This window comes from Orbicella franksi, chromosome 10, assembly GCF_964199315.1.
Source record: "Orbicella franksi chromosome 10, jaOrbFran1.1, whole genome shotgun sequence".
In the NCBI taxonomy this organism is placed as follows: Eukaryota; Metazoa; Cnidaria; class Anthozoa; order Scleractinia; family Merulinidae; genus Orbicella; species Orbicella franksi.
In genome coordinates, this window is record NC_138154.1 from 25,653,462 (window position 1) to 25,665,793 (window position 12,332).

At 38.8% G+C, this 12,332-nt stretch overlaps 1 protein-coding gene across 3 annotated transcripts; it reads right to left on the minus strand.

Annotated features, from left to right (window-relative positions):
• Positions 1–61: 61 nt before the first annotated feature.
• LOC145499367 (protein XRP2-like) lies at positions 62–11,974 on the minus strand. Of its 3 annotated transcripts, none has more exons than XM_081478890.1 (10): positions 11,737–11,974; positions 11,003–11,120; positions 9,679–9,770; positions 8,351–8,407; positions 7,738–7,853; positions 7,076–7,179; positions 6,088–6,216; positions 5,215–5,292; positions 4,189–4,288; positions 62–1,612 (listed from the first exon to the last, which is right to left on the minus strand). In XM_081478890.1, the coding sequence occupies exons 1-10, from the start codon at positions 11,778–11,780 to the stop codon at positions 1,440–1,442; spliced, it is 1,011 nt and encodes a 336-aa protein (XP_081335016.1). In that variant the 5' UTR covers positions 11,781–11,974; the 3' UTR covers positions 62–1,439. The 3 variants fall into 3 exon arrangements, with proteins under 3 accessions (XP_081335016.1, XP_081335015.1, XP_081335014.1); XM_081478889.1 differs by lacking the exon at positions 11,737–11,974 and adding an exon at positions 11,216–11,427; XM_081478888.1 differs by lacking the exon at positions 11,737–11,974 and adding an exon at positions 11,212–11,427 and having other exon boundaries at positions 11,003–11,116.
• Between the last annotated feature and the right edge of the window lie 358 nt (positions 11,975–12,332).

Here is a 12,332-nt window from a genome sequence, read left to right on the forward strand (position 1 = left end):
TCCAGCGGTTAGTTCAATGGAAAGTAATTAATGATACGTGGAAGTGTAATAAATTATTGCTAGTTTTAATGGCTTGTGGTTCTCAGTGACAGCTTACGATGAAGACTTCACTTGGCTCGTCACACAATCTTTCCTCTCCTCGTTCGTTGTGACGTCAGGTTGCGTGACACGTTAAACAGAACTTCGTATTTTTACCTCGCTGATAAGGCACTGGATAATTCTGCACATAAACGCGGGGTCAAATGAAATATTCATCTTCAGGCAAAGTCTTTGCTTTTCATTTCACCAAGTACAATATTTACATTATTTCTCAAACTGACATTGTTTCGAAGGATTCCGTAGATCTCGCAGCGAAGGTTCTCCTGGGTTGAACAATCATATTCAACGATTTCCTCGTCAACAGTTGCTTCAACAGGCACACTTACGAATTTCTAGATTATTTTTATCCAATCAAAAACTAGTGCCAGGACTCGGGCAACTGTCCTTTCAGCATGGTACCTGAAGAACTTACTTCAGGTTGCCACGTAACGTCTTTCAATACAAAGTCAGTATTGTAACCGAAAATGTTACTTGTTATCCCATAGCTAGGATAACACTTGCTTGACATTATAAATATTCTTAGTCTAATGTTTTCCCTAACTTCACGCGACAGGCAATTAATTTTCTTATCAAATTGTTATTCCAAAAAACAACTACTAAAAAAAAACTTTCCGCGACTGTCCTTGAAGTCACGTTTGACTCTAAAAATAGAAAAATAAAAATTAACTTTAGGCTGAACTTACTGAAATTTGAACAGAACTGCTTCTCATTGCCAAAATCAGTTAGGTACGAATTAAAACGACAACGAAAAACGATAATAGCGCGAAGAGGTAAACATACCTCCCTAATCGCATACCGAGTTCTTTTCCAGCACGAAAGGTCTCGAAGATTTAATCTAATAAATTTCCTACTGACGCGATAGCCCCAAAAAAGGTTCAACCCATGATGGAAAAAATTCCAAGGTCTTGAACACGGAAAATTATTTCAAGCATCGGACTTTACTAAGCGTTTGTAGAAAGGGTTTTGTCGGCATCTTTCATTTGCTCTTCCGGTGCAACTATAAGAGTCCAGGAATTTTCCAGGAGAAAGTGGTAAAAGAGAATTTTCACGGAGTTTTCCGGGGCCTCAGAAGAAAAGGTTTCAAATTTAGGAGTTTTCAGGAATGTCAGAAGTAGAGCGAAGCTTGTCATATATAATATCGGCATGGTGCCTCAGATTGCTACTTGAACCTACAACCTCGGTAATAAATTACTCAATATCTACTAACTTATACCTAAAATATACGTCTGCCGGCAGTTTCCTTTTCGTTTCTTTGTTAGAACTGTGCTGAGTTGGGCCGCGATGACGCTAACTGCAAGGCGACCTAAAGAAATTAAATATGCTACATATCTTCCCTTCGACTAGTTCATGGACATATCTACAAAATTGTAAAAGGCATCTATATCTTGTGACGCTTTCTCGGGACTGGAAGAAACGTAAATGTTGGAAAGCGAATTGCGGCAGGCTTCTTTGACAGCATCGTTTGTACTCTGTACGCAGTTATTTCCATTAAACTCCAGGCCGATGACTGGTCCTGGGAGAGAAAAAAAGAGACAAGTTCACTTATATATTACTACTTTAGTTTCAGAGGATTTGCAAATAATTAATAACTACACTATAGGAGCAGCAACCGAGAAAAGGAGAACGGGTAGCCTTATTCTTACAGCAGACACTGAGAGAATTGCGGTCCACAGCCAACGATTTATAAATTTTTAAATAAAAAATCAATAATTATTTTCCCTTTGAAGATTAGTGGCTGTGAGGACTGAGACAGATGACGAACAACAAACTTGAAAGGTTTAGGTTATATTTTTTTAAGCTGCGCTATCCATGGCGTATCTGTATAAAACTTAAAGTTCCTCCATGCGGTCTGTTATAAAAAAAAAATGTTACTCTAGTAAGTTTCTCTTAAAAGTTGAATTGCAAGTAATATATGAAACAAGAAAGACCGGGTTTGATCACATTTCCAAACACCAAGAAGGGAATTGAAAATACAACGCGTAGCGGAATATTTTTGAAGAACTACGAACTTCGAACTTCAAACTTCTTGAGTGTGTGATATATCTTCTCAATAGTAAAGTGCATTATCGTTTGTCTCACGATGTAGTCACTTGAGATGTAGATCGCGACGTTTCGACTGCTTACTGCTAGTCTTCTTCAGGCGATAAGGTCGACTGATTGCACGGTATCATTTATATCACAAAGGTCGGCTGTGATTGGTGCATTTCGATCCTCCTATTGTTCCATTATTCCGGCGAGTAGCTGTTCCCTCAGTGGTCCGCTGTTGTACCGTTCTCCTGTTGTTGTGTTTCTTGATCGTGGGTACCATGCTTCAGGAATTTCAATTCCACTATCCCTGTTGATGTTGTTAGGGTGAAGTCTTATGTGAATAGCTTCCTTGACCCTACGTGTGTACCAGTGAGGATCTCGATCAATAAACTTGACCTCATTCCAGATAGGATAGTGGCCGGTCTCGTGGGTGTGTTCAGAAACGGCGGAGGTCTGGGTTCGGGCGAGTCGTATATCCCTGTCGTGTTCTTTGATCCTCTCCTGCATAGATCTCCCTGTTTCCCCGATGTAGACTTTGCCGCACTCACAGGGAATCCTGTAGACAACACCATCTTGTTTAGCCGGGTTGACGGTGTCCTTTGGTCGCACTAAGTGTGACCGAAGTGTCGTGTCGGACTTAAAGACGGTGCGAATGCCTTGTTGTTCTAGGCAGCGGCGGAGAGACTCCGAAACTCCTTGGACATAAGGTAAAACGGCGGTGGATTTAAATTCCGCGACAGGCTCTCTTCTTGGGGTTGTTCGTGCCTTTGTGATCTTCTGTACAAAAGAGGAGGGATATCCGTTAGAAACAAGTACAGATGACAGATGTTTCTTCTCTCCAGCGATTACTGATGGTTTGGTGACGAGACGTTTAGCCCGGTCGTACAGACACTTCACAATACCGCGCTTTACTGAACGAGGGTGGTGTGAATCATACGCTAGGTACTGATCAGTATGTGTTGGTTTCCTGTAGACACTGGTGGTAAGGCGGCCATCAGGTTCCCTGTAAACTGACGTGTCGAGAAAGGCGATCTTGTTGTTGTTCTCGATCTCCATGGTGAAACGGATTGATGGTTGTTGACCATCAATGGTCAACCATCAATGGCTGTTGACCATCAGTTTCATCAAAGCAAATCATGACCGTGACGGTGTTTGGATATCTGATCTTAATTAGCATAGATTTTTACGATTTTATTTCTCGGTTTTCTCCTTAGCTTTAGTTTTGAAGTAATATATCAAACATGAAAGACCGTGTTTGACCACATTTCCAAACACCGAGAAGAGAGTTGAAAATACGATACGCAGCGGAGTAGTTTTGTCGAACTTCGAGGTGTTTGGTAAAGTGGTCAAGCACTGTCTTGAGTGTTTGATATATCTTCTCACTCGAAACTTTAACGAAGGAGAAAACGAAGAAATAAAATCGTAAAAAATTATGCTAATCAAAAGCAGATGTCCCGACACTGTCACGGTCTTGATTTTGAAGAGTTACTAATTAGTTTGAGAAGGTGATTTCTGCAACAAATATTAAACTTCAAATAAAGGGCGCGAGTTTTAAGCGAGCGTGTGCGAAGACTCCATGGTATGTAGCCAAATTTGTAACTTGCGCCTTGAGCCCGTACATTTGTTCCACATTCGAGGCTCTATTAGGGGTTTTGAGGATACGGGATATTTGGGTAAAAAAAAAAATCAAAGGGATACAGGATATTTGTGGGTAAAATGGGATATTTAGATTAGATAAAACAGGATATCGAGTAGCAAAATCAGTAATTTTTGCAATAGACCAATTTCGATATATTAAAATTCAGCCTAAAACAATAGACCTCAGTGCGAGGCTCTGGGGAATAACTACAGAGTTTGTGGGGTTTATTCCCCGGAGCCTCGTGCTGAGGTCTATTGTGTTAGGCTGAATTTTAATATATCGAAATTGGTCTATTGGAATAAACGGGATACGAGATATTTAAGCCAAACAAAATCAAAGGGATGTGGGATACTTAGACCCTCCCCCCGCTCCCCTAATGGGGCCTCACCCGGGGGTCTTACGATCCAAGGAAAATTACAAACCTTTGTCTGCAGCAATTTTGTAGTCCTCAGATCCAAATATTCTCGCTACATCTTCGGGTTTCATCGTTACTTCTTTGGTTTGGACTAATACTTGCGATCTCTACAGACATAAAGAGAAAACAAAATCATAATAGCTACTAAGTAAAATTTGTGAGAGAAGTGACTGCGGTACGTCGCTAGCTAACTTTAGAATCGCACAATGGAGTTTAGAACGACGAAAGACGCGTGCAAAAGTCCAGAATAATCCTTAAGGGCATTTTCTTTGTATTCAGGTAAGGTTAGTTCTGCTTCACTGTCAACTGTATTCTCATCGTGTCAAAACTTTACAGCCCTGCGAAGTTCGTATACGTTTTCGCGGAAGTCTGGAACTACTGCTGGCAATTTGTGATCGCAAATTCGATAGCGATCAAACGCACTGTGTCATCACAGTTCACGTCAAAAATACCGCCGCTTGTTTGCGTGAGGTCGCTAGCTTTGTATCGTTTCACTGCTCGTTCTTAGCTTAGCAGCATTCATTTTCAATACCCTCCCACCCCACCCGTGAGCCGCATCAGGGAGGTGCCTTACAGTGGTTCCTTGCCCCCTACCCCTGCTACAGCTTTCCTTTATCCGGCAAACAAATAAAGTCAGTGTATTAGAATATACTTGTCGTTGTTGTATGTCTTCGAGTATGTCACGAAGGATTATACATCATCTTAGCTATCGGCTGGTAATTTGGTTAACCGCAATCTTCTTTTTTAGAGTGTTTTTCAAAAGCCTTGCACACTTGAGCTTCAAACTGCTGTAAAGTCGAGGCTTACACAGGAAAAAAACAAGGAAACGGACTCAATGTCTCGTAATTACGTACAGTTTATGCCTCGTTCACTAGATCAAGCAACCTCCTTTCCAGGGTCTCTCGCTCTTAAGGGCGGAAAGAAGAGAGACCATGTGCAAAAGGTTGCAGATCTACTTTGGAGTTGATACACAACTAAATTCTCGATGAGGAAAGAGGTAAAAATTCGAACTGGCAACTAAATGGTAACATACCTTATGCTCTTGTTCAACTAGCAATCCCCTGATGTTTGCTTTAGTGTTATTATCATGGAAAAATACCACCAGACAAGACTACGAAATAAGAAATAACACAATAAAAATAATCAAACTTGCGATAGGAATACATGTAACTACAAAGGAATACATGTACTTGTGTGACCAGCCTTGAAGTAAAGGCAAATGAGTCACGCAAACGTCTGTGACTGTAGTCATGCACATAAATCACACCAAAATTGTTGAGCCCTAACAATCGCTTGCATTTAGCCAGTTATCTGAGCCTCTCTAAAAAGAGTGGAGAGAAGTGAGCGCGATCTGTAACGAAAAAAGATCGGCTCACCTTATTCCGCACTAGCCTGTTCACACTGGCTACAGTGCAATTCCAAACAGGCAGGGAATCAGCCAAATGGATCGAAGAATAAAATGTGACCAGGAAAAATGACTTGAACACGCCTTCACAAAAACGTTTCAAACAGCAACGACAAATTACAAAAGCCTTAGCTTACGAATAGAATTCCTCTCACGTTTTCATTTTTAGCTAATGGTGACCTGAGCATCACTGGGTTGGTTTTGCATCTCGAGGGTTGAATAGGTGGTGCTAGTCTTTTAAACGAATCACAGAGTCGGTTGTAAAAGCAATTATGTTATTACGTTTTTTGTTCTCTCGCATTAATTGATCGGTTAAATTCTGTCACCATTGTAATTGTCTCTGTTACCTCTATGATTACCATTTAATATACAAATTATATTCAAAAACTGGTCACTTAGAATTACATTATCACTGAAAACACACTCTATTGATCGAACTCTAACAAAACACAAGCTACATGTATGGTGTGCGTGAGCACATGCATTTGATTGAGTACTAACCTCATCAAACGGTTTTCTTCTTGTTCCAAGTGTAAGTGGAATAACGCTCATGGTTTCACTTGTTGAAATATTTCTGTCAGACAGTTGGTCTGGTACATCTACATACTCATGAACATGTGTAGATGCAGCCTGTGGAGATGTCAAGAGCCGCCAACAGGTAAATTCTTCTTACATGTACTCACAATTTTCTCGTATGTTTTCTTTAACTCTACTGAAGAGAATTTGGTTTTAATCACAATATTTTTTGAGATGAATTCTTGCTTACATTATCACAACTCAAGTGGTCCTACATTCACTCTCGCACTACCTTTATCTACCACAAGCATGAATTTGAAATCTGCTCGACTGAGCAACTGGCTCAAAAAGCAGTTTTTTGACTGTGTCTCTTTAATAATAGTTTATGCACCTGTGGTGTATTTCATGTACACCTGTAGTAATTTTTTATTCAAACCAATAAACTGTTATTGATTCTGCATCAATTTTTCATAACTTAAGTGACATTTATTTTCATTTATTAGTAATTTTCATTAAACCAATTGTACAATGTAATTTTTAAGGGTAATATTTTTTGGTAAATGAGGTATGAAGATCCTCTCAGGAAACCTAATAAATCTTATTGTACTGTATAATGTTCAAAGCCCAGAATTTAACTGGTAGTAGTAGGACAAAAAAAGGCACTTTGCCTCCATGGAGTACTGGTTAGAGTTGGAGATTACCAGTCATTAATTTGGAGGTAAATTGTCCCCTCAAGGCAAGCAGCACAGAGGAAGGCCAAAGACCACCTGGTGGAGAACTGTGACAGCAGACCACAAAGAGCTTGCCTTGGTGTGGGCGGAGGCTGAAAAGATCGCCAGGGACTGCGAAAAGTGGAGATTGAGTAATGTCGTGATGGTCTTATGTCCCAGCCAGAACGATGAGGATGAGTGAGTGAGTGGAGGTACAGTCTGTACATGAATGAGTGAATTTGTCACTTCTGATATATAGTTACCTCAGGTAATAAACTCCAGGTCCGTTCTCCAGCAGCTGGTGTGTAGTCATGAATGTTACCCCAGTTGTTGTTAAAAACACTTAGTTTTGCTGCCTCAAACTGACCTGTAATATATAAAACATCTGTAAGGTCATGGACAATCAATAGCCCTTTTCACGGTTAGATTGTACATATCACTTGTATTAACTATGATCCGATCAGGATGAGAGGTAATTTCAAGCATAAAATACAAAACTGCCCAAAATTACCAGGTAAATGTCAGAATTAAGTTAATTGTGATAGTGTAAGCCACTAAACAGTACCCTGTTTCAAACACATGTCCATGTAATATTTATGAACTTTTTGTAACTAGCTTATTCCAGGTTTGCAGAGTGTACCAGGCCATAGCAAGAGAAAAATATGACCGATGCAATGTCCAATTGATAAAAAATATATGATGGAGGCAATGTCCATGAAAAAAGTATGACTGAGGCTGTTAAATTCTCTTCCATGGTACGTAGGGTGTTTACGATGACTAGATAGACAACAAAAACTTGACTGTGACTGTGGCAAGTGCCTCAGTTTGCTTGTTACTAAACTGTAAATATGGCCCTAGTGTACTGGAGACAACTACAATACGGTAGCCAAATGCTGCAAAAGTGAGCAAAAGATTAGTGTCTCACCTTCTAGCTCAGGATAGAAGAATTGAAAACAGGCAAACTTCATCGCACTTGATGACTCAATGATTGGTTGAGTAGCACAGCATAGAAAGAAGTCCATTTTCTTGCAGTCTCGAGTTCTAATAAAAGGATAAGTAAGAAAGTCAACATTATAAATTAAATAAAAACACATCTGACAGAGCCTCTTAGAGACTATGACAGTTAGCTATCTACAGTCAGACCCTGCTAATTCAAACTCATTTAGTTCAAATTCCATCCCCATTATTTCAAACTCAAAACCATTTCCCCTGGATTTGCCTGTCAGTCATTTACTACTAATTTCAATTTTTTTTAACTATTTTGTGTTTCCCCTGAGAGTTCAAAATAGTGGCTTTCAACTGTACATGTAGGCATATATACATGTACAGTATTTTCACAAGTGAACCCCAGCATTTCCAAACTTGGCATTTGGTTATCCAGTCCTGGAGTTTATAGAGTTTTTATTCAATATTTCAAGAGACAAATATCTTATGATTTACTGTACATTACATACAATTTAATAAATCTCAAATATACCTGCGAGACCTGGCATATAATGGAGAAAATATGGTATGCAGACTGACGTACATTCACTCACCTAAATTGTTGACATGCTACCACAACTTTACAATCTTGACAGTCTCTAAAAAATACACTGTGAATAATGATAAAACAAAGCAACAAAATTAATAGAAAAAATTTACAACAGTGTCAGCTACTGTGCAAGTATGAATTCATGCATTTAAAAAGTAAGGTGAGCTACATGTAGGTGAAGTCACACCAAGTCCATACCAAGGTAAACCATGGCACTAATTAATCATTCACTCCTTTGGACTGGTAAAATTTCAAGAGGCAATGTAGTCTTTTGTCCAAGAACACAACAAAGTGAGCCCTTCCAGGGCTTGAACCAAGATGTACAGTTATGAAATATTTTATTTACAGTGACATTCAATACTGTCTTATGACTATGGAAAATTAGTACTAATAATAATATTATTACTCTTCTATTACTATTACTCTTGGCTATCACTTAATAGATCAACTCTTTTAATTTGTATTCCACTAAAGCTCGGTCCTCACTAGCAACGCAAGCATTTAAGCATCAGCATAAAAAGAGCTTATGCACTAGTGAGGACGGCCGCGACATAAGCATAAGAATATCAAAACCTTGCCTTCTTCTTATGCTTATGTTTACGTCGTTATTGTGTCCAGTGAGGACTTGCTAGCATAAGCATAAGCATAAGCATAAGCATAAGCATAAGCATAAGCATAAGTGAAAGACTTTCAGCCAATCAGCGAGCTCTTCATGCTTATGTCAACCATGCCCTCACTGAACATAAGCGTAAGCATAAGAAGAATGTTTACGCTTATGCTTATGTCGTGGCTGTCCTCACTAGCACATCAGCTTTTTATGCTTATGTTTATGCCTATGCTTGCGTTGCTAGTGAGGACCAAGCTTAAGTTTTAAAATATTTATCGGGCAGGCCAAATCACATAATTATATAAGCTTTATAATTATCTTTGTCTCCTTGCCAGTTTTTGTCTGTAAATTATTTTGATCCATACAGTGTCTGTCTGTAGTTAGCTTCAGTTATATTTTTTGCGTGGCAAATAAATCAAAAATGTTAAATAAAGATGTATATTAAACTCTTTGAATCATCAAACTGTTGGAAGGTCATACTGCTCATTCTTCTTCTGTAATTTTTTTATTTCTCTTATTTTTTATATTTTATTTCTTTTTTTTTTTAAGGGTATGCTTTGATCCTGCTAATGTTGCCAGTGATCCAAGTTAATGTTTTCCAGTACATTTGTTAGTATAAAAAGCTCCACTTGAAAATGTATGACCCTAGATGAAAGGAAAGACACTGTATGATATGGTCTGTTGTTGTCATCACTGCTCCCTACATGACAGGCTACAGTACATACCTCCCAGCACATGGTCCAATGAACAGCTGGCAGTTAATACAGTCATCGATTGTTACAGTATCTGTATGATCCATAATGAAAATATTGCAGTTCTGCAAACAAAACGCAAGCTCTTAAAAGTGGAAAGTAGGAAAAAAATGTAGATATACAGGGTGCAAAAAAAAAAACAATTTTTTTGGCCTGCCCTTTGGACAAACTGTAAGGTTATATAACCTTCTGGCCCAAAAGCTATAATTCTCATCACCTAGCCCCCTTAAATATATTACCACGATTTTAAAACTGATTCAAAATTAAACTATCACAATAATTTAATCTATTACAGTAAGTCTTCATCCATAATTTGAATTCCCCAGAAATTTTCTCAAAAACATTTGCTTGCCAATTGGGCATTATTTAGCATTATTATATCGCTAGCTCCGTGAGCAGGCAAGATGAATCAAATCCTGCACTGTGATTGGCTACCCGAGTGGGCAAGATGGAGCTGTCTTGCCTGCTCGAGACTACCCGCCATATCCCACAAAAAAAAATTTCCGCGAAAGCCATATAACAAGCTTGTTCGGTCAAGATGGCTGGATATTGGCCTCATTCTTTTTTTGCGAGTTTATGGACCTCGACTCCGTCTCGGCCCATAAACACACACACAAAAAAAGAACTTGGCCAATATCCAGCCATCTTGAACTCACACTTGGTCCATAACCCATACATATTACAATCTATTGCCCTGACTGCAAAATGCACAAGTTTCCATCAGACAGGACTTTTTTCTCCAACAATGATATTTCAAAAATGATTCAAGGGGAAAAAGAACATTTAGAGTTCACATTTTTGAAACTCCCAAATACCCAATTTTAAGCAAGCTTCTCAAAATCCTTCATATTAGCCATTTACTACTCCTCTCATATACCTCTCTCCAACCCTGCTTCTATCGTATCGCAGAAAAAGTTGTGACAGTTTGGGTGAACTTGAAAAATAGGCTTCATGGAAGAAAATTAGATAGATAAAACAAAATTATGATAGAAAATAATTTAAACACAAAAAAATGAACGTCTTAGGTAACTTTTAATTCTTGATGTAACGTTAGCCAGCTTTTGAACAACTCGGTCCAGCTGGTCAATGACCAGCTGCATACAGAGGCACCGAAAAGCGATAATCAACTGCTCTTTGCTTCTACAACTTTTTTACACGATTACTAATTTCACTGCAGAAAGCTTACCAGTGAATATTAAAAGACGGAGACTCTTTGTTTGACTCGCATAAAAGCCCTTTTTCTGAAATAAACTATACAGTAGGAGGTTGAAATTGTTAATGAACTTAATATTCTTACCTTATTGTTTTGAATGATAAACTGTTGTCCGTTGATTTCTCCGGGCATTTTCGCTACCGTTTCACCCGTCAGATCACCAATGGTGTAGTCTTTAGGATCTAAGCGTTGTCTTTTCTCCCTAAACGACAAGAGGATGTATTTTAAAAGTTAGACTTGACAGGCGATGGTCCGTGGCTAGTAAGCAGCAATTAATCTAGACAAGAGGAAACTTGCCAGCTGAAAGTTGGTTTTTCGTTTGGTTCTTCTTTTGAATCCTTGTCTTCCTTCGATCCCAAACAACCCATGTTATTGACAGGTTTGATAACCCTGTTGGTCCGTTGGGAAAGATGAAGCTCAACCGAGGAAAATGGCAAGGCCGTTTTCAAAAACTTGATGGAAAATTAAATTTGCAGCAAAGGAAGAGCTTGGGAACCAGGCAAGGAGGCGTTACCAGGGTATTCGTGACGCTACTCGCAGAAAACACGCACACACTCGCGTGATTATTGCGAGTTGCGAGAAATGAACTATTAAATAAATAAAGAAAGAAATAAATAAATATACATTTATATAGCGCCATTTTCCATTAATTGTCCATGGCGCTTTACAATACTTTAAAATTAAAATCCTATTGCTCCAGAGTGCAACGCCAGAAATATTGCTTTTCTTTTCTCTTCGTGTAGCTTCAATTCACGTCAGTACATAGCAATGTAGCAACTGGTAGCAGTTAGGAATTAAAACACATGTAACCAACTTACCATCGGCTGCGCACCCATATCATACAGTTCAGACCGAGCGGCATTGCCCAATGAAGGAGCTGAACCTTCCTATTCCTGTAATGTATTCAATGCTCGACGCATGTTGGAAACGCGACTTTTGTTAAAGCAGCTGACTAGATGTTGCAAGGATCCTATACAATAATTTTGGGAGAAACTCTCAACTATTGCTTAATATGTCGAATACAGTCTTAAGTATATCACTTGGTGCAAAACACCACAGAACGTCTAAGATAAATGCTGTATTAGAATTGCAAATTACCAGCTTCATGCATGAGCAGCAATCTGGCTGGTCATTGCCTTGAACTTATTTAAATTAAACTTTTCTGCGGTAACTTGTTTTCAGTGTTTTCACCGCATATGGAAAGCATCGGTAAAGGCAGCCTAAGAATGAATATACCTCAGTTTACATAGCTCTATTACACCAGTCACTATTATATCTATCAATCTACCTTTCCATGATCTTTAAACTGTGCTCAGAAAACTGAACTCGGAGTTAACATGCAAATATCGTTTGCCGTCACATCAAAGACATAACAAAGCGCATTGGCGGTTAAATCTGTCAAATGTTAAATGTC